At 43.9% G+C, this 22,551-nt stretch overlaps 1 protein-coding gene across 4 annotated transcripts in view; it reads left to right on the top strand.

Moving 5' to 3' along the window:
* ITGA7 (integrin subunit alpha 7) overlaps nt 1–22,551 on the top strand; it is a 148,141-nt gene that overhangs the window by 107,388 nt on the left and 18,202 nt on the right. For all 4 annotated transcript variants that reach the window (XM_066585525.1, XM_066585498.1, XM_066585506.1 and 1 more), the window contains 9 exons: nt 62–157; nt 5,212–5,273; nt 6,506–6,675; nt 8,673–8,822; nt 11,777–11,892; nt 16,166–16,427; nt 18,863–18,942; nt 22,092–22,169; nt 22,316–22,418. In XM_066585525.1, coding sequence (XP_066441622.1) covers nt 62–157; nt 5,212–5,273; nt 6,506–6,675; nt 8,673–8,822; nt 11,777–11,892; nt 16,166–16,427; nt 18,863–18,942; nt 22,092–22,169; nt 22,316–22,418 — 1,117 coding nt within the window. The remainder of the gene's footprint in view (nt 1–61; nt 158–5,211; nt 5,274–6,505; nt 6,676–8,672; nt 8,823–11,776; nt 11,893–16,165; nt 16,428–18,862; nt 18,943–22,091; nt 22,170–22,315; nt 22,419–22,551) is intronic.

Here is a 22,551-nt window from a genome sequence, read left to right on the forward strand (position 1 = left end):
TCAGTTTTTTCTCATCACACTTTGTTTGGCGGAATACTCATGTCCCCTTTATTTGCCTCAGATCACGAACCGTTATCCGTGTCTTTAAAGATATAACCATCACTCCACAAAATATTGATCTTGGACAACAAAGCTGCAAGCTCGGACATGGGGTCTGGTGAGTTGAGTGCTGGGGTGCATTCAGGACAAGTAGCTCAGCTGACAACTGTATGTTCCGACTCCCCCATCAACTTGCATGCTTACAGTGGCTAAGTGGGTATATTTACTAGCTAAAGGCCACTACAAGACACCTATAGCAGCACTTATATAAGGGGAACAAAGAATAGGACATGTAGAGACCCAACATGTTCCATCCTTGTTTCACCTGATGGCTTTAAACAGTAGCTTGACTCCCCCATTCTACATGCAGACTCTCAGTTGACCAACTAATCGCCACAGGTACGGCTGTTGTAACCTTTTAGCGAACACAGGGGGTGCGAGCTGGAATGTGCTAAAATGCTTTAAATGATTGAAAAAGAGATGTCACTGAGTAGAAAATAAAGACTGAATAAAACTTAAAGAGTAACCACTTTTTAGAAACTTTTGACATGTCAAAAGTTTTGATCAGAGGAGTCCCACAGTTGAGACGCATAGAGGTCTATAGAAGATGCCTCTATGCGGCCGTCTTCAGCTGCCAAGAGCAACAAAGACAGCCGAAGCGCTAAAGCGATCGGGTCAGCTCTGCAGCCCCCTCTTTTCAGCGATCAGCGGGGGTCTCAGTAGTGGGACCCTGACTGATCAAAACTTTTGACATGTCAGAAGTTTGTAAAAGTTGCGTTTATTCTTTAACTTTTCTTCTGTTCTCTCTAGCTGTTATCTGTACCTAGCAGCAGCCCTATTAATGCAGCCTATTTACAGCAATCTCTGGCTCTAATTACAGCCATCTGTCCGCCTGTCATTAGAGATAGAGAATGCTGTGAATAGGCTGCATTAATAGGGCTGCTGCTAGGTACAGATAACAGCTAGAGCAGCTACTACTGAAATACATACTAGATACTGTAGTTATGAAGTAGGGTGAGAAGGAGCTGTATATAGACATCTGTGGAGTGAGCAAGTCATAGATAGTAGGTGAAGACCAGTAGTGAAAGCCTCTATAGTTATGGATATGTGATATAGATAGGGTATAACTGAGACACGTTGGGTCTGAGGTTCCTACTAAATCTGCTGTAGTACAATATGAGGCGTGCAGTAACAGCACTCTATGTGATTGAGAAATATTGATTCTGGGTTTAAATAGGAATCTGTCTTTAGTGAAAACAGAATAAAAGTTAAGTTTTGTAAGACTTTTTTTTTACTTAATGACAGTGTGTTAATTTCAAGAATAATACCAGTTTATGACAATAAGAGTCAGTGATAATGATTGAAAAGCCTTTGTTATCAACTGAAATGTTATATTTGAGTGACTTATAAGTAAATTAATATGGTCTAAACTTTTTCCATAGTAGTAATAGATGGTAAAGTTTATGTCACACAGCTGGTGAGGACCTATTGTGCAATTGACCAATTTGACTTTGGGCTACTCCTGAGTACAGCACATAAAGGGTCCTCTGGTTTTCACCCTTTAACCACTCCAATTGGGATCTGGTCTAAGGGTGCATTCACACGAACGTATATCGGCTCGGTTTTCACGCCGAGCCAATATACGTCGTCCTCATCCGCAGGGAGGGGAGGATGGAAGAGCCAGGAGCAGGAACTGAGCTCCCGCCCCCTCTCTGCCTCCTCTCCGCCCCTCTGCACTATTTGCAATGGGGAGAGGCGGGACGGGGGAGGGGCTAATTCTCGGAACTTAGCCCCACCCTGCCTCCTTTCATTGCAAATAGTGCAGAGGGGTGGAGAGGAGGCAGAGAGGGGGCGGGAGCTCAGTTCCTGCTCCTGGCTCTTCCATCCTCCCCCCTCTGCACATGAGGACGACGTATATCGGCTTGGCGTGAAAACCGAGCCGATATACGTTCGTATGAATGCAGCCTAATGCTGTGTTTAGACAGAACAATTATCATTCAGAAAATCGTTCAAAGGAGCGAAACCGAATGATAATAATCATTTTGTTTAACCCCTTCATGACATGGCCTATTTTGGGCTTGAGGACGCAACGATTTTTGGCGGATTTTCTTCTCCATTTATCAAAAGTCATAATTTTTTTATTTTTCCGTCGACGCGGCCAAATAAGGACTTGTTTTTTGCGTGGCGGACTGTAGTTTTTATCGGCATCATTTTTGGGTACATTGACTATATTGTAACATTTTTTTTTTTTTTTTAATGATAACAGGGAGAGAAAACGCATCAATTCTGCCATAGATTTTTTTTTTACAGCGTTAATCATGCAGCATAAAGAAGACAATCCATTTTTTCTACGGGTCGGTACGGTTACAACGATACCAAAATTCTTATATTTTTTTTAGGTTTTTCCACTCTTCTGCAATAAAAACCCTTTTTTTGGAAATCTTTTTTTTTTTCTAAATCGCTGCATTCAAAGACCTGTAACTTTTTTATTTTTTGATGTATGGAGCTCTATGAGGGCTTATTTTTTGCGAGACAAGCTGGTACCATTTTGGGGTACATACACCTTTTTTGATTACTTTTATTGCGTTTTTAGTGAGGCAAAATGCTAAAAATTAGCATTTTGCCTCAGTTTTTTACCTTTTTTTTACGCTTTTTTCCGTGCACAGTCAAAAGCATGTGTAACTTATTGTACGCGTCGTTACAGACGTGACAATACCAAATATGTGGGGTTTTAATATTTTTTTACCATTTTTTATGTTAATCTGAGAAAAAGCATAAAAAAAGGGTTTTTTAAAACTTTTTTTTACATTTTTTTATTCATTTTTTTGATTTTTTTATTTTACAACATTTGTGTCCCTCTGGGGGACTTTCACCACAGCCCTGATGATCGCTGTGATAAGGCATGGCAGGGCTACTGCGATCTCAGGCACTGGCAACACAGGACGCCAGTGTCTGGCGTCCTGTTGCCATGGCGACAGGCCAGGCTCTCGCGATAACATCGTGCTCCCTCTGTGAACGCTTTTCCTGCCACGATCTACTTAGATCGCGGCAGGGAGGGGGTTAACAGCGGGGGGCGCATCTCTGATGCCCACCCTCTGTTGCAGCGGGACGCCGGCTATGACTGACAGCCGGCTCCCGCTGCGGGATCATATGTGATCTCGCGCTATCCCCAGGATGTAAGTTTACGCCCTGTTGCGAGAAGTACCCCGCTCCCAGGACGTAAACTTACGCTCTGGAGCGGGAAGGGGTTAAACATGAGCAAACGACTGAATGACGAATGAGAATCGTGCCCTTCTCATTCATCATTCAGTTTCAGTGGGCATAAAAATCAGCGCCGGCTCGGGCACATAGGAATGTGAAACACTGAATGTGTTAGGGTGTGCTGCTGGGATCTGTTGTTCTACATGGGTTTCCATCAGCGCTGCCCCACAGGTCGGGTTGATTGAGCTGGCTGGTGTGGATTTCTCCAGCCAGCCAATCCCCCAGGTCTGCTGCTCATATATACCAGCTCCTCTGCTAGAGGCTGCCGGGCTTTCCTCTGTTTGTTCAGTGTTAACAGTAACATGTTTCGTTTGTCATCTCGGTTCAGGTAGGTCCCAACACGGGGCCATCCCTGTCGGGACGATCACCCAGCATGCAGGCAGGTTTCATGTGGAAGTTGTCTCGTTAGAGTAGGGACCCACAAGACAGCAAGGACCTAGATGACAAACGAAACACAGCAGAACTGAACACAGCTCAAACCAACACGCTATGGATTTGCATACAACACAGCACACCATGCACCTTGTACAGGACTGTTCACACCACAGGTCACACACATGTATAGACACATAGGACCATGACACTGTTCACACTGAACACACTGAACAGAGGAAGTCCCAGCAGTCTCTAGCAGAGGAGTTGGTATACATGAGCAGCAGACCTAGAACTAAACAGGCTCCCCGAGTGCAGACAACCTAGTGACAACGTCACGAGCTCGTTCACTCGGTCAAATGAGAATCATGAGATTCTTGGCCCATATAAAAGGGGCATTAGTTGCATTGACTCTCAGGCAGTTACTCCAAGAGTAGTTTCAGTGTGGTAGCAGCTGACGCAGATTGGTCAGGAAAGCCATAGTGCAGTACCAGGGGGGCAGGCAGAGAGGAATTCGATAACACAGGCTTGGGTTAGGACTGGTAGAGTCCTTGCATAATGATGAGACAGGTAGAGAGTCAGGACAGGTGGCCTACAGATAAATCATGGTCGAGGTACAAACCAAGGTCAAGACAGGAGAAGACAGGAAAGCTGGGCAAATCAGGCACAGATCAAACCAGCAGTCAATAAGAATACTTCAGCAGCTTTTCAGAACTTAATGGACAGTATTGCTCAGGCACCATCTAGTGGGAGAAGGTGCCTTAAATAACTGCAGGATAATCCAGATTGGTTGCAAACGGGAAGCAGTGCATGCACTGGCCATTTAAGAGGCAGGCCCAGCACAGGCGCGCACTCTACTGATATCAGTGAGAGGAGCCCTGACAGATGGATCGATGGTGTAGCATTTGCCACATATAACATGAGGGGAAGACTGATGGCTTCGATCAGTGGGAGGAGGAAGTAGGGAAAGCTGATGGGGCTAGTGATCATAACAGTTGTGCTCTTGAGAGTGGGAACTGCTCCTTGCCTTTGGCTGGAGTCACTCTTCCTCTATGATTTCAATATGTCCAAATTAATTAATCTCTTCTCCTACTAAATAACATATACTGAAAGGGGTTCTCTAGGACTTTAATGTTAATGGCCTAGCCTTAGGATTGTCCATCAGATCAGTTAGGTACATGGTAGATGGTGCTGCAGCACTTGGGTGTGTACTGTGGCCTCTTTATTGTTTGTCTGCACTTTTTGCAGTAGCTATCCCTGGAACTGTAGCAGAGTTGCAATCAACTGCAGTACCTGGCACAGCCACTATAAATTGTACGGAGCTGTTCCTGGTAAAAAATAAAGAGGCCTCAGCGTCTCAAGGAATCAGCAGCAATCCCAAAATCTAAACCACTTAGTTCTTACATAGATAACATATATCTAAGGATAGGCTTCATATATTAAAGTCCCAGAACATCCCTTTAATACATTTTATACTTCTGTTGTTTTACCACTATATAATACACAAAATCATTGATTTATATTTCTGTGTCTTTTCAGTGTGGAATTTAGAGTTTGCTTCAGCTACAATGCCATTCCAACAACCTACAATCCCAAAATTAGTGAGTTAACGTCATTTTTTCTTTTTTTGAGTTGGGGGGAATATAAAAATTTTATGTTATCTTGACTTAGTCTATGCCACAGGAAAACACTGCTTTCCTCAAATAACAGAAACGTTCTTGTAGTCATAAAACAGCATTTTGTATTTAGGCTCTGTTCACGTTTTTATTGGGGGTGTACTTGGGGAGTATTCTCAGACATCTCTCCGACATGTGTCACTGTATATGGGTCAGGAAGGGTATCGTTTCTCCTTAGGGAGAGCACCTAGAAGGTGTGAAGAGACTTATAAGGCCATCCATGCTCCTCTGGGAAATATGCAAATGGAAAGATGGAACAATACTTCTGCAGCGCTACCTTTTGGAAGGCAGCATTCCTGCAAGTCAATGTCAGACTTTTTAACATGCATTGTAGCAATGACTGGGAATTGTGAGTCAAAGCTATGTGTAGGAAAGCACAGCAGTCTACATTTGCCTATACCATAAAAAAGGAATGCCAACTGACCCAACATATGCCAAAAATATATATTTTTTGCTTATTCTGAGTGCACAGGGTCCTATAGATACCTCCATTGTATGCGACTGGAGTTTTCCTAGTGAAGACAACAAATGTGAACAAAGCATAAAGGCCCATTTAGACCCAACGTTTCTCTCTCAAAATTCGCTTAAAGCCGTCTTTTGGGTCGAAATGCACAGACAGCATGCAGTCCTCGCTCAATTCTAGTTGTTTTGAATTGCGCAGTGAACTGTTATCAGCGGTACAGGCTGTTATCACAGTCGGCAGGGCTGATAAGATTCTTTTAGCTCGCATCCCACTGGTGGTTCACAGCGGGACGCGAGCTGTAATCACAGAGAACAATACAGCTGTTTGCTTATGCAGAACAGCTATATTGTTCGCTGAGTGATAGCAGCAGTGTCCCGCTCCGCCTGCATAGCTCTTTAGTAGCTACTTAGCTACTACAGACTATTCAAAATTGATCGTTTAAAACTGCCACTCAAACTGTCGTTTGAGCGACTTTAGAGTGATCATCTGTCAGTGTAAAAGGGGTCTAAATCTCACTGTAGACAATCAGTAGTGACTATAATCAGGTATTTTGGAGGCCTGAGATACACAGTAATTGACTGTGGTCTTTGGTCACCAACCTGCAGAACTACATACAAGTCTTCTCCTCTTCTTCCTATATCTGTCAGTCATGTGTATGTCACTTAAACATATGCTTTCATTTTTATGGTTTCAGTTCTCAAGTGTGTATTTGAAGCTGAAACAGATAGAAGACAACAAGGCAAGGTCAGTCGGGTGTATTTTGTGCAGCGACAACCCAGTGATCCAGACTACCAGTCCAGCAGCACCGTGGAGCTTCACAGACAGTCCTCCAGCCGCTGCACTTCAGCTGTATTTAAAGTACAGGTGAGCGCACTCTCCGAAGCACATGTGGTTCTGTTTATAGGGTCATAGCAATATCAAACTGAAGCCTCCTTCACACGGGCGATGGCGATATCGCAGCTGTGATCTCGCGATTTTGTAGCATCAGTGATGCGTTTTTCTTGTGCTTCGCTGCTACGAAATCAAGCAATTTTATCTTGAGAAGGTTAAGCCCTCCCCCTAAAATAAGCCCTAGCTGCATTCCCTAAAAAAAGGGAATACTTACTTAAAATGTTTGGTCCGGGTCCTCCTGCTGCTGTCCCGAGCTCCGCTGGGTGTCCTGCAGACCTCATTCGCCTACAGAAGATCACTTCCTGGTTGCGGGATTGAAAAATCCCACCCCCAGGAAGTAATGCCTGTGATTGGTTCATCCAGTGCTTCTCAGCCAATCAATGCAGCGCTTGATGAACAAATGCGAGGGCTGTGATTGGTTTATCCATGATTGGCTGAGCATAGTTTGAAGCGCCAATTATGTTGTGGAATGGCTGAGCCGCGGCATTGATTGGCCAATTCATAAATCCCGCCTCCACAACGTGATCTATCCCAGGCTCTGGAAACGTCTTGTCTAATCAGTCACGAACACAGAGTCCATAATGAGCTGGGCCCCCGGTCTGCTGCACTACATGTTGTTCGAAATATCCCGATCCTGGATGATGGGATAAACAGCATGTTGGAGCAGATCCAAGTAACTGTTTCCTGTCACATATCCCTCAAGAAAGAGCGAGCCTATCAATCTCCGATACGAAATTCCTGCCCACACCATCATACCTGAACTGCTCTTATCCACCTCAACTTTCACTTACTTGTTCTCAGGTTACCAGAAAACTCAGTTATAACTATTAACCCTTTCCAATCCACTGTCTGACCTCTGAAGACATTATGATTTAAGGCTGTACAGCTCCGATGTTGGTAGTAATCCGTTGGGGTTCTCTTACTGTATATTACCAGCCTCTCTGCTGTCGGAGCCTATCCAACGTGTCACCTCATGCAGTACTGGCTTTAGCCAGCAGATAGCACCATTGTATAGCGGCAGAAAAAGAGTAAGCTCCCTAGGAAAACCAGGATACAAATTGGATTGGAAAGTGTTAACACCCCTGGACACATGGAACTTGGCCTCATCAAGGTTTGGGAGTTCAATCCCTGCATGGTTCAGGTAGCCGGTTCAAGGTTGACTCGGCCTTCCGTCCTTCCGAGGTCAGTAAAATAAGTATCCAGCTTGCTGGGGAGTAATAAATAATAATAAATAATAAAAATTGCCTATAAGCGCTGCAGAATAAGTTGGCACTATACAAACAACAAGTCCATCCCCCCCACCAAACCAGCCAAAGCTCCGACTAAACATAAACAATTTAATTACCAAGAGCACTGTTCTCTGAAAGTTTTTTTGTATTGCAAACATTAGATGTACTTTCTGAATGGTCAATGTTAATTTCCATTTGTTACGATTACTCTGAAACACCCCATATATAATGCTGTAGTAAACTTTGTCTATGACTAGTGATGAGCGAGCATACTCGCTAAGGGCAATTGCTCGAGCGAGCATTGCCCTTAGCGAGTACCTGCCTGCTTGAGAGAAAAGGTTCGGGTGCCGGCGGCGGGCAGGGAGCTGTGGGGGAAAGTGGGGATGAACGGAGGGGAGTTCTCTCTCTCCCTCTCTCCCCCCCGCTCCCCTCTGCTGACTGCCGCAACTCACTGCTCCCCTGTGCCGGCACCCGAACCTTTTCTCTTGAGCAGGCAGGTACTCGCTAAGGGCAATGCTCGCTCGAGCAATTGCCCTTAGCGAGTATGCTCGCTCATCTCTAGCTATGACCTTTGTTTTGGACTTTTGTCTATAACTTGTATGTACTATATAGTATCCATGAGCCATTTTTTCCCCACTAGCTTCCAGTCATTCTAGTAAAGAAGAGCATGCCATTTTCATGAATGTTGTTATTGAAGCATTAATTATACCTTATTTCTTCATGTTTTCCGAAATCCTACAGGACGACATCAGAGACAAACTTCGTTCAATTCCAGTCACCCTGACATACAACATAGTAGAAGCACGGAACCGAAGACAATCTTCTGTGGACTCTTTGCCTTCCCTTATGCCTATTCTTAGTGATGAAGAGCCCAATGTCTACAACACAGAGGTGAAAATGTGGTGTTAGCCCTCTGTACTTCATAGAAAATGAAATTTAGAATGAATACTAATTGGTTAATTTGGGCTGATGTGTGCGTATATCCTGATGTGTGCAGGACCTTGCAAAAGTCAGACACCATGTTTTTAGTCCAAACAGCCAAGTACAAGTCATCAGAGTATACTTGGCTTTCGGTGCTCTAGAGCAGGGGTCCCCAACTCCAGTCCTCAGGGACCACCAACTGGTCATGTTTTCAGGATATCCTATGGTAAGAACACCTGTAGCAATGTCTGAGGCAGCGACAATAATTACATCACCTGTGCAATAATGAGGAAATCCAGAAAACATGACCTGTTGGTGGTCCCTGAGGACTGGAGTTGGGGAACCCTGCTCTAGAGATTCCTACAAACTCTGTGCGCCTCTCTGTTCTTTTTAGTTATGCCCACCTGGATAAATGACAGATAAATGATGGAGACTGTTCAGTGGTCACAGATGCCCAGCAAATAGAAAAAAAAATTCCTGATCTTCCTGATCCTGGATGGTTTGACTTCATTTAATTGTTTGTACAACTTTATGGCTTTCATACTTCTTTGTAGTGATCCTGGTTAGCTAGTGACGTCATGCACTTGATCAATTTTTCCCACCATGGCTGTGTGACTTTCCTTGCTTCCAGGATCAGGAAGTTTTTTTTTCTCTGATTTCCTGGGGATCTGTGACCTCTAAACAGGCTCCGTCATTTATCAAGGTGGGCCTATCTAAAAAGGACAGAGGGAGAGCCTTGAATTTTTGCCCCAGATTATTGGGGTAGGTCCATGTCATAAACACCCAATGTTTCAATTGAATGAACGTATTGGACATGGTCTTTTTTTTTAGGTCCTGCACATTACACAGCAGTTGGACAGGATGTCTGTGTGCCAACTGATCCGAGTTGCGCCCAAGAAACTCTGATGTAACTCTTCAGTCGTCCATTGTGTTATGGCCGTATGTGCAATTAAGCTTGCTGCTACGGAGCATAGTTGCGTATGAACAAGTTGTTTTTTTTTCTACGGCAGTTCCAACTCTGTACCATAGCTCAGGAGTTTGAAGAAAAAAAAAAAAAAATAAAAAAAAAAAAAAAAAAAAAATCGCTGGAAGATGAGTACTGCCCTATCTCTACCACGCATGCAGGAAAGATAAGGCAAGTCCTATCTTTTCTTGGGCGTTGTATTCACGCCCGAGAAAAGAGCTAGTGAAAACAAAACCATTGAAATCAATGGTCTCATTTTGTCTCGTTATGCGGAGATGATTATCAAACTGGGCGAAACCTCCTTGTAGAGACGTCTAGTGGCCAACAAGATCTATTCAAGCCAAAAAAGAGCTCACTACACACAAGTAGCCTCAGAGAGCCTTTTTGTAGGCCAAGGATGAAACCACTTTTAGGGCCTCAAAGTGCAAGACCGTCCATCTAATCACACCACAACTCATCATTTGTCTGAGATGTAACTGCATGCCAATGTTGCGTCCAACCGGACATGCAATATCCAAAACAAACACCTGTGCAAAAGAAACATAAAACTACGGAAAAACCTCTCCCTATAAACCCCTTACCCGGGAGGGGGCCCTGCCTACTCGGCGGGCCGATCGCTCCTATAGGTGCGGACCCGCACTCGTTCCTGGGCCACTGACAAGACCCTATCGGGAGCCCTAGAACCGAAAGAAAGGGAAACAGAAAACCAAACATAACAGATATAGGAACTTAGCTCGCACGGAGGAGCTTCAAGCAGGATGTGTTCCTCAGCAGCTATCCAGCGGCAACTGAAGCATTGACCAGCACAGGGGTCAATACTAGCACTGCTTAAATAGGAGCAGAGCTACTCAGCACCAGGTGAGGACTGACATCACTCTTGCAACCACCACACCCCTCAGCTCCAGGAGAGGTAGGAATACTGCTAAACCCTGGTCTGGCCTGAAAGCAAGGTGGGATCCTCCGAACGGCTGCAACAGCCGAGTTTTGCAACAAAACGACAACTCCTAGGGGCTTGATTATTTTTTGACAAAGAGTGTATCTTCCAATACCCTCCGGAAAATCTTTGATTAGGGAATAATTCATTATTCAGCCGGATAACAACCCCAACAACAATGCTGTGAGGATCAACACCTATTTATTGTACAATGGGCCGGCAACACTAGAGTGAAGCCCTCAGCATTATTATATGTGGGCAGAGGCGTAACTTGAAGCTCCAGGGCCCCAAGGCAAAATGTGTAACAGGGCCCCCAACTATAATGCTTTATTCATAGTATTAGACTTACTATATGCAGGAGATGGGCCTTATGGGCCCCCTAAGTGTCCTGGGCCCAGGAGCAACCGCATCCCCTGCATTCTCTATAGTTACGCCCCTGTTTGTGGGATTACTTGGATCACAAGAATTGGAATGCATATCCAACTTGAAAGACAGAACTTTGGAAACGTTTACATGAAACTTAAATCTTATAGAAATGTATGGATATTGTATTCTAAAGCAAGTCTTCCATAAGCATTCAAAGCTGTAATATCGGCAAAAGATGAGAAGATACTGAAAAAAGTTGACATTATTTAGAATTAGAGATGAGCGAGTATACTTGCTAAGGCACATTACTCGAGTGAGTAGTGCCTTAGCCGAGTATCTCCCCGCTCGTCTCTAAAGATTCGGGGGGCGGGGAGCGGCGGGGGAGAGCGGGGAGGAACGGAGGGGAGATCTCTCTCACCCTCTCTCCCCCTCGCTCCCCCCTGCTCCCCCCTGCTCCCCGCCGCAACTCACCTGTCACCCGCGCTGGCCCCGAATCTTTAGAGACGAGCGGGAGGATACTTGGCTATGACTTTCATCAGTACCGCTGGGTGTGAGTGACGCTTTAGAGTTATCTGGAGTCGCAGATGTCATATATTCATTACTTAATGTCTGCAGGTGACACAGTGAAATAATCTCTGTGATCTGATATCTTTACATTAGGTGCAGTTCGTAAGAGAGGGATGTGGAGAAGACAAAATCTGTCACAGTAACCTGCAGTTGAATCACACTTTTTACTCTCGTGTAGGCAAAGCTGACCAGTTTGTACCGCTCCCTGTGTAAGTACCTCCATTATTTCCTAAAGAATCTGCTATATGATATCATTGCTCAAATACTGGAGTCATCGTTTCCTCTCTTATAACTTCGGGTCCGTTTACACCAAACCATGATCGTTTGAATGAGTGAATGATATCATCGTTCGCTCTCATGCAGCCTGCTTGTACAGACAGATACATCGTTGGCCGCGGTTACACGGAACGACTATCATTCATTTTCGCTCTTTTAAACAATTTTTTTGTATGACATTCGTTCCATGTAAAAGGCCCCTTAGCCTATTGACTTGTTTTCTTACCCAATTTTCTTAATGAGCCTATGTGATCCATCTGTGTAATAGAGCAAAAATGGTGGAAGGTCTCAAGCACAAAAGTTAACTTAATCCGTACAGACTGGAGGAAAGAAGGGAGAGGAGGACATGATCAGAGCCTTTATGTATAAGTTGCAGGTATAAATAAGGTTAAAGGGGGGAACGTTTTTATTAGGAACAAGGGGGAACTATCAGAGATTAGTTGGTGGAGAAATCAGAAGCAATGTCAGGAAAGGGTACCTTAGCGTGTGGTTTATCAAAAGAACTCTGCCCTCGTGTGTATGTATTATGGAACTAAACGCTATGCCTCACACTCATCATCACAATAGTGTCTACAGGGTGGGCCACAGAAAATTAGAGCGGCACCACACTCTTATGAAAGCTGTCTAAAAAATAATCTGTCTTTGCTTCCCATAGCAACCAATCACAGCGCAGCTCTCATTTCTTATAGTGCTGCGCTGTAATTGGTTACCTCATTGGAATGTTGTATAAGGGGAAATATTTGAATTCAATGCTTTAAGAATAATAGAAAAGCCTGCGGAGGCCTTTGAAACATTCTGCACGTGTCTACAAAAGTAGGCCAGTGGGCAACAAGCAAAGGGACCTCCACGTTGGTTTGTTCTGAGTGTTTCATGTATTTGAAATTTCTGATGTCTTTCATTATAAGTATTATTCCTAATTCCACTGAATAATCCTCCTAAGGCCGAAGACAGACGAGCGATTTTTTTTTTAGTGTGTGCCTACATGTGCAAAAAAAATTGCGGCTATTAGGACCATTGATTCCCTATGAAGTGAATTCAATGAATGGTTGAGCGCTGCCTCTGATTGGCTGAGCGCTGTAATCAATCACAGGCAGCCCTCAGCTGTCATTCAATGAATGGCTGAGCGCTGCCTGTGATTGGTCACAGCGCTCAGCCAATCAGATCCAGTGCTTTCAGGAGGTGGGGATTTTTAAATTCCTGGCTAAGAGGAGGTGCTTCAGAAGAGTGCTGGAGAGCCAGGGAGAAGATGTGCTGGAGCTGGACAGCGGTGGAGAGGTAATGTATATATATTTTTTATTTTTTTCCAGCAGCTAGAGATGATTTTCAGGGAAGGGCTTAGATTTCAAGCTCTTTCCCGAATATCGTTGGTTGTCTGCATCCCATTGCTTTCAATGGGGCGGCAGCAACACCAGTCCCATTGAAAGCAATGGGAGAACATCGCGATCCTCTGCCACAGCTGTGACAGCTGTGGCAGGGAATTCTTTCGTCCCCGCTGCAGTCCTCTCATCACTGAACACTATAACAGTGCTTTTACAGTGTTCAGTGATGAGGGGACCTTCGCGGAGCAGCTGCGCTTCAGTCACGTGCATTTTGCACATCCGTGCAGCGCATTTCTTTTGGTGCGCAAAAAAACTGCTCATCTGACTGAGCCCTGAGCCTGGAGATTTATATATACAGATTGCAGTCAGTGTTCCGGGACCGGCGTAACACTAGTACATAGATATCTATTATAAGATGAAAAGCAATACAGCGGCCCTCAACATACAATATTAATTAGTTCCAGGACGACCGCTGTATGCTGAAAATATTGAATACTGACACCATAAATCTATGGAAAACTGATAAATGGTTCTGAAGCCACCAAAATATCAACCAAAGTAATATAAAATGAAGATTAACCCCCTAGTGACTGATAATATGTCTTTTTATTGACTTCGCTAATAGGCTTTAAACCTACACATACATCTTTTTAAGGGCGCCCACCCACTGGCGATTTTTTTCCCTGCGAAATTCGCAGCATTTTTTTCTCTGCAGGGGTCTATGGGACTTGTAATGTTAAAATCGCGATCGCGCAAAATCGCAATTTACCGCGAAATCACGATTTTGCGCGATCGCGATTTTAACATTACAAGTCCCATAGACCCCTGCAGAGAAAAAAATGCTGCGAATTTCGCAGGGAAAAAAATTGCCAGTGGGTGGGCGCCCTAAGGCGGTGGCTTGACTGGCTGTTGACAGCCAGGCTCCTGCCATAACCGCCATAGAAATCTCAGATCCTGGCAGTTTAACCCCTTACATGCCACAATCAATAGCAATTGCGGCATGTAAGCAGATGACAGGGGAGATTCTTCTGTCATCTATCGGCAACCCACACTACAATAGCAAAGTATCAATGGTTTCCCATAACAGCCAGAAGCTTGACAAAGGCCTCCTTGTCTGCTCTATGACTCAGCCTATTAAACCCTGCCTCTGTCATAGGCTTAGCAGAATGCACAGTATTGAAGTGTAATATCCTAGTGATTGAACGATGGTATCTTCAGGTGCCTGTGAGGGACTAAAACATAGCGTCAAAAAAGTTCAATAAAGTCTAACATAAAAAGGAAAAAAAATCCAGTTTAAAAAAATACACATTTTTCCCCACAAAAAAAACCAAACAATTTTAAATGCATAAAATACCTAAAAACTTTTTTAAGAAAGCAACACAATAAAGTGTTCATAAAGACTCGGACAATGAAACATTTTTGTTATTTATCGCACTCGATGAACGCCGTAAAATAATTTTACAAACTAATGCCAGAATTTCTATTTTTCACCTTTTAAAAAATAGGGGGAAAAGTGAACCCTAAAGTCACATGTACCTCTAATGGGTACCAGTAAAAACTACAACTCTTCATGCAAAAAACAAGACTTCATACAGCTCTGTTGCCAAAAAATAAAAATGCCATAGGTCTCAGAATGCAGCGATGCAGATTCAGTTGTTTTTCTTTAAATTCTAGTAAAATATGAAATACTTCTGCAGAAACTTGGTATCACAGTAATCCATGCGATGAAAAAGTTATCATGTTATTTTTACCGAATGGTGAGCGCCACAAAATTAAAATTCAAAAACAATGGCGGAAAAGCTGGGTGATTTTTCTATCTCCACCCAAAAGAAATTTAATATTTAAGTTATATAACACGTGAGGCCAATAAAATATACAACTCATCACCCCCCCCCCCTCCCCCCCCAAAAAAAGCCCTATGGCTCTTGCTCTTGCAATGTAACGATAAAAATCACTTGGTCCTTAAGGCAAAAAATAGGCTTGACACTAATGAGTTAAAGAAATATAAACAGGTAACTATTTCACCCAGTTGATCGAATTTGAGAGGGGCGCATTATTGGGATGCGAGAAGCTGGATGGTCGTATCAATGAATTACCCGCCACCTGAGCCGTTCTGACCAGACTGTTAGGAGGTGTTGGGAACAGTGGATGCATGAGGGCACACAAGGCTACCGGGCTCAGGACGCCCTCAACGGACCAAGAGTAGAGAAGAACATTCAATAGCTTTCCAATAGCTTTTCACAAACCTTTAATTGATGCACAATCTCACCGTTTGTGTTTTCGTTCAGCATCTACTATATATTGTTGCATCTCCAGGATAATGCATTGGAATCCCTATACATCTTTGCCAGTCTGTATGGGGTAAAGTACCACCTGTAGATCTAGAGTTCTCAAAATATTTGGAGCATCTGGAAACTTTCGGCATTGTAACAAAACTTTCATTCCAAGTTTCATCCATAATAGTAATTTTAAAATCCACTTCCCTCCAATTTTGACGTGGAGGACGGGAGCTTCTTTATGGGCTCTGTCACACCATGTACCAGAAAATGGAGCTACGTCACTTGTATCCAAAGGAGCAGCTCCTCTTGGTATAGGTAAAGAGCAGTACAGAACATGTAATACCTCACTCATCTGGAGAGAGGCGCTACTAGACAGCCAGTCAATGCATGCACTTCAGGAATACAAGTATTTTACGGGTGAAATGCCCATGCTGATTGACTGGATTTCTGGACTGTTGGTGACATTGGAGGTTGGATCTTTTTTAAGTATGTTGAAGATATTGTAGCCCGAGTATCAATGTAGACTGGATGAACCATTTGATGTGTTTGTAAACAGAGCTGTATTGTGAGGAACGACTAATCTGATGGTTCCCATTTTGCTTTTGTAGAGAAAACAAAATTGCCGTCTTTTCGCTGACAGACCAGAAGGATGTGGTGTTGAAGATCACAGTTAGTAATTTTCCATCAGACCCGCTGTACCCGCACCTTGATGGAGACGATGCTCATCAGGCTCAACTTATTGCCACCTTCCCTGAAACCATGTCCTACTCGGGTTTTCGGCCCTTGGACAAGCCGGTGGTCTGCCAGTCTAATGATAATGCATCCCAGGCTATATGTGATCTCGCCAATCCTATGAAGAGAAATGCTGAGGTGTGTGGTTGTCCTGTATTGTTATGAAGCTTTATACATTCTGTCTATAAAGAGACCTACTATTTAATAGTCATACTTGATGATCTAACGTGAGCCTTACATTTGGAGGAGTGCCACAAGTCAGGCTTTTGCAGTCATATGGTTGCCCAGGCAAATAGGCCACCTTCTCTCCCGGCTGTACCTTCTGCTGTGACCTTTAGGGGCCTTTCACACAGTACAGAATATTCCGCAACAGAGGAACATGTGGATTTTGGAGCGGAATTGAAAATAGTAGAATTCTACCAGCAATTCCGCATCCAAATCCGCAGTTATCAGTTCAGATTTTGGTGTGGAATTCATGGTATTCCACAAGTTTGTTGCGGAATATACCGTCCTGCGTAAAAGGTCCCTCAGGGTATGTTTACATGGGGCAGAGACTTTGTGGATTTTACATCTGGCTTTGCAGGAGGAAAAGCTGCAGAGTATTAGGCCGGCTTCACACCAGCATAAACACAATTGCTCAAATAAGGGAGATGGAATAAAACCTATTGGAAGGCAGCATTCCTTCAAGCCAAAGTCAGACTTTTTATACAAGCCTTGTTACAATGACCGGGAATTAAAAGCAAAGCCAGACTCCATGTACATACAGCTGTTTTAGGGTATTTGCCCTACATCAGTGTACAGTAGGAGTCTGGCTTTGCTAATGAGACATCTGGGACGGGGGTCAGAAATGCTATCTTTTCTCCTTAGGGAGTTACATCAGTGTTACATCTCCCTTATTTGCATATTACCCAGAGGAGCGTGCATGGCCATTTGAGTCTCCTCACTTAGTTTATAGTATAGTTGTTCTCCCTAAGGAGAAAAGATAGTGTTTCTAACACAATTGCTCAGGCATTTGCGACCTCCTACTGACTTTTATGAGGACTTTAGGTGCGCAAATACACAGAAAGATAGAGCATGTTCTATCTTTTTTTGCTCAACCGAAATGCGCTCACAAAATACACGCATGTGAACGAACCCACTGAAATCAATGGGTTCTATTAACTGTGTATTGCGTGTGCAAATTTTGCACATGCAAATACGTCCGTGTGAAGCCAGCCTTAAAGGGGTTTTCTAGTTAAATACTATTGATTACCTATCATCAGGATAGGTCATCAATAGTTGATTGGACGGCGTCTGTCGCTCGTGACCCCGACCACTTAGCTGAGCAGGTGCATGCTGTCAGTGCTGCAAATACACAGAGGTCAGAGCTGAAGCTTAAAATCAATGAGAGCCGTGCCTGCAGTTACAAGCGCCAGACACCACACAGAGGTCGGCGCAAAGGTTTCCGCTTCAACCTCTGTGTTATTGCAGCGCTGACAGCATGCGCCCTCTCAGCTGATTGGTCGGAGTCCCGAGCGACAGACCCTGGCTGATCAAGTATTGATGATCCATCCTGATAATAGGTCATCAATAGTATTTAACTGGAAAACCCCTTTAAGGAAACTGAAAGCACCCGCATGGCATGCAAGAGCATTCCGTTTTTTCTCATACACATTGATATGGGAGTTTTAAATTATATCAATTGGGCCATCTAATTTTTTCACGTGGGAAAAATGGAATGCAGTCTGATGACGCTCACATGTTAAAAATGCAAAAACTGAACAAAAATTTATGTAAAATTTACATACGAGTGAAATCAGTTTGTTTTTCACTGAGTAAGGGTGCGTTCACAAGAGTGTATATCGGCTCGGTTTTCACGCCGAGCCGATATACGTCCTCCTCATCTGCATGGGGGGGGAGCCTGGAAGAGCCAGAAGCAGGAACTGAGGCTCCCGCCCCCTCTCTACCTCCTCTCCGCCCTTCTGCACTATTTTCAATGAGAGGAAGCGGAACGCTGGCGGGGCTAAGGGCCGCGAATTAGCCCCGCCCCCACCCCGCCTCTCTTCATTGCAAATAGTGCAGAGGGGTGGAGAGGAGGCAGAGAGGGGGTGGGAGCTCAGTTCCTGCTCCTGGGCTCTTCCAGCCTCCCCCCCCTGCACATGAGGACAACGTATATCGGCTCGGCGTGAAAACTGAGCCGATATACGTTCGTCTGAATGCAGCCTAAGGCCGTCTGCAGATGCCCGGGTCATATCCCGCTGCGAGAATTCTCGTAGCGGGATACGATCCTGTGCCCCTGCAGAGGCCTGCGGCTCACCCACTCCCGGTGTCTTCATTCTCTGCTATGCGCCGGCTGACGCCTAGCTGGCGCATGTGCAGAGCGGAGTCGGCCCATCACCACTGACATCTAATGCAATCCTATGCAGGCGGGCACGGGTGGAAATTCTGCGGGAATTAGTCTTCAGCTTTAGTCTTCAGTTGGAGAGGTGCCCGCTCTCATAGCTTGATGTACGCCGTGTAATCCCTTAAACTCCTATCGCTCAGGCTGCTGTTATTAGCGGATGCTTTAATCTCCCAGGACTTTCTTCCTTCAGATAAATTTCTACATGGTTATCGGCACTCATGGAATCACTCTGGAGACCACGGAGCTGGAGGTGAAGCTGGAGCTGGCTACGTAAGTCACTCATGTCATTTCCAGGAGAGGATGACTGGAGTTTACAAACAACAGCAAATGGTTTATTTTTAATGAGTTAGCAATTAATTACTTACAAATCATCATTGCTTCCTGGAACAGAGTCTACAGAAAAATGTCTAGCAGAGAGGGTGACCTTACTAAGCTGCCGCTAACCATAGTAACATAGTGTTTAAGGCTAAAAAAAGACATATGTCCATCCAGTTCAGACTATTGACCCCCAATGTTGATCCAGAGGAAGGCAAAAAAAACCTCAGTGAGGTAGAAGCTAGTTTTCCTCATTTAGCGGGAAAAAATTCCGTCATGACTCCAAGCCTTGCAATCGAAATAATCCCGGGATCACTGACCCTTCCAAAGTAATTAGTGATATAACATATAATATTGTAACGCTCAAGAAAGGAGTCCAGGCCCCTCTTGTACTCTTTTAATGAGTTCATCCTCACCACGTACTCAGGCAGAGTTCCATAGTCTCACTGCTCTTACAGTAAAGAACACCCTTCTATGTCGGTGAAGAAACCTTCTTTCGGCTTTCTGGTGTGGCAAGTAGTACAGATAGTATTTCAGAAAAAACTACTTTGGAGATCCTTGCTCTAAGCTATCATTCTAATTCCCTAAAATTGTTTTTAAGGACCCTCCACCTACCTCTAGCATTGTCATTGGTGCCCCCATAGGAAACAGCTCTACTATTGATCCTCTTCCTGTTTCACCATATCCATAATATGCTCAATAGGATTGCGATCTGTGAACTGTGAATTCAGCAAAGTAAACACTTTGGTATATTCTTGCAACCATTCAAAACTGACACAACCCTTACAACATCAGATGCAAAGCCAAAAACCCGCAGGCTGCACTCAGGGAATGCCGCATTAATCAAATAGAGGTTGCAATGAGGGATAAAAAGCACCACTTCCTTAGATAGTGAAGAAGAACATGTCTAGTGCGTGTCCCCTACTACCACCCCCTATAAGATTCCTGGAAGGCGCATCAAGTGTATACCGAGAAGATGGTGACTCCAAATGCTTAGATGTCTTCAACACGTTTTATCTTCTTTCTTGAAGATATATCAGCTTTTGGAGTCACCATCTTCTTGGTTTACTCTTTTGATGCACCTTCCAGGAATCTTATAGAGGGCTGGTATTAGGAAACACACTACTTCCCCCCCTACCGTATCTAAGGGTCCTTTTAGATGGGCCGATTTATTGTTTCAAGGAATGAGTGACATCACTGCTAGCTCGCCTATTTCGACAGGCAGATACAACATTGGCTCGTTCAAAGGAGAATTGTTCAGTCTTTCACATTCGTTGCAGGAGCGTAACTATAGAGGATGCAGGGGATGCGATTGCACCCGGGCCCAGGACCCTTAGGGGGCCCATAAGGCCTCTCTTCTCCATATAGGGAGCCCAGTACTATGAATAAAGCATTATAGTTGGGGGCCCTGTTACAGGTCTTGCATCGGGGCCCGGAAGCTTCAAGTTATGCCTCTGATTCATTGTATAAGTGACGGAGAGCGACTGATCGAGCGCTGGTTAAACTTAACAAGAAGTGAACGAGCCAACGATGATTTTTATGCCTGCGTAAAGGTGCTTTTTAGAAAGAACGATCGTTCAAACAAGCGAAAGTGAACAATCCTTGTGTGGGCGGCTAATGCTCTCCTAGATGGATACCTTGGACAGTGGAGGATTTGAAGCCCACTGAGTGGAGAATTGAGCTCTCCTGCTTTGAGTTGTACAGGGGGTTACCTACATTTTTAGGTTTGGTCACCTGTTGCACTGGGTGAGGGCTGTTTTTGGTTTAATGCCTTATATACGGTGATTCCTTTGCATGGAACTATTTGATTATTGTAACCCTATACAACATGATACATTGCCCTGTTATACATACCCATAGTATATGAAGGAGTCTCCTACAAATACACATCTCACTACTATACTACCTTTATCATCTCTAAATGCTTATACCACACATGATGGTTCTGCAGACTATGCTAAGGGAACTTATTAGACCAGACAACCTTCTTCTAGTCGAGAATGGAAATGCATGCCAATATAAAGTGCCAGCTCCTGCTATAAACAGGCATATGGCTCCTTAATATTGTCCGGCCAGTAGTTACCAGCTGCACAACAGAGATACTTAAAAGTTCCTTACAAAATACAGTAGCTTGGTCAGGGGCGTTACTATAATGGATGCAGTAGGTAAAGTCACACTTGAACCCGGGAGCCTTAGGGGACCCATAAGATCTCTCATCCCCATATCAGGCAACCAATATTATAAATGAAGCATTGTAGTCGGGGGTCCTGTTTCAGATTTTGCATTGTGACCCAAGAGTTCAAGTTATACCTCTGGGCTTTATGGTTAGCAGTGTTCGGCATGAGCCATCATGAGTGTAGATTTAACCAAGGGCAATATTTTTATGTTCTACTTGTGTTTCCAGGAGTTTTCTATGGGTATTCTGCTTTCCTCCCACACTAAAAAAAAACCAAAAGTATGTGTCAGAGAGATAGAAAATTGGACTGTGAGCCGCAGGGTGCGAGTTTCGAAATGATCCAAAAGGAATGTGTCAGCCGAAAATGACTATTATATAAATAAACATATTTATGTTAAACATATTTTTAAGAATTTTTTTATTATTTCTTTTTTAATTTTCGGTGACAATCTGTTTTTAAAAAAATACAGAGAGAGGTGACACCTATATGTAGATCACACAGGATCCACCATTCACAATAGGCAATCAGCTGTGACTATCTACTCCCCCTCCCTGCACAATGACCTCTGCACAGAGCATGTCTAGAACAGTCTCCATACAAGTCAATGGGTCCCCTGGTGTCCATTATGTGAATGGCCCATGAAGCTGCTGTAAATCAAATCTTTAAATGCTGTTAAATGTAGCTCAGGCAAGATTGCTTCCCCCCTAGTCATGCATAGGCAACAGAATAAAAAGTTGTACAATCAGAAAATACAAATTACATTAGAAAAATGTTTCACTATCTGGTTTTAATTAATAAGGACAATTTTGGTGACATAGTCCCCTCTGGTTATATTGGAAATTCAATGCGGTTATATAGTAAAGATCTTGACTGAGTACTAGGACTATGTTTTTAGAGGGTTGCATTAATGCAATGATGTCTTTGTAGGATAAGTGAGCAGAAAAACCTAACTTCTGTGTTTGCCAAAGCCAAAGTGATTATTGAACTTCCTCTCTCTGTCTCTGGGTAAGTGAACACGGTACTTAAAAGGTCCAAATCCTAATGCTTGGACATGCATCAATTATGTAATGTGATTATATAGCTAATGTGCAATACTGTTTGTCTGAGCACTGGTGTAATATTGAGAGGGGCTGTGTTGTGTTCTGTTGCAGGGAGGCCACACCTAATAGATTGTATTATAGCGGCGAGATAAAGGGCGAGTCTGTAATGCAAAATGAAGAAGACGTGGGCAGCCCTGTGGACATTGAAGTTACCGTAAGTTTCTTGCTGCATAAAGTCATGCAGTTCATGGCTCGTCTGCAGGCTCCTCTTCCTGACGCTACCTCAATGTCTCCCAAATGCGCCCTTGTACTCCTCAAACTAATAGTGCCCCCACACAGTAATAATT

This window comes from Eleutherodactylus coqui, chromosome 1 (assembly GCF_035609145.1).
Source record: "Eleutherodactylus coqui strain aEleCoq1 chromosome 1, aEleCoq1.hap1, whole genome shotgun sequence".
In the NCBI taxonomy this organism is placed as follows: domain Eukaryota; kingdom Metazoa; phylum Chordata; class Amphibia; order Anura; family Eleutherodactylidae; genus Eleutherodactylus; species Eleutherodactylus coqui.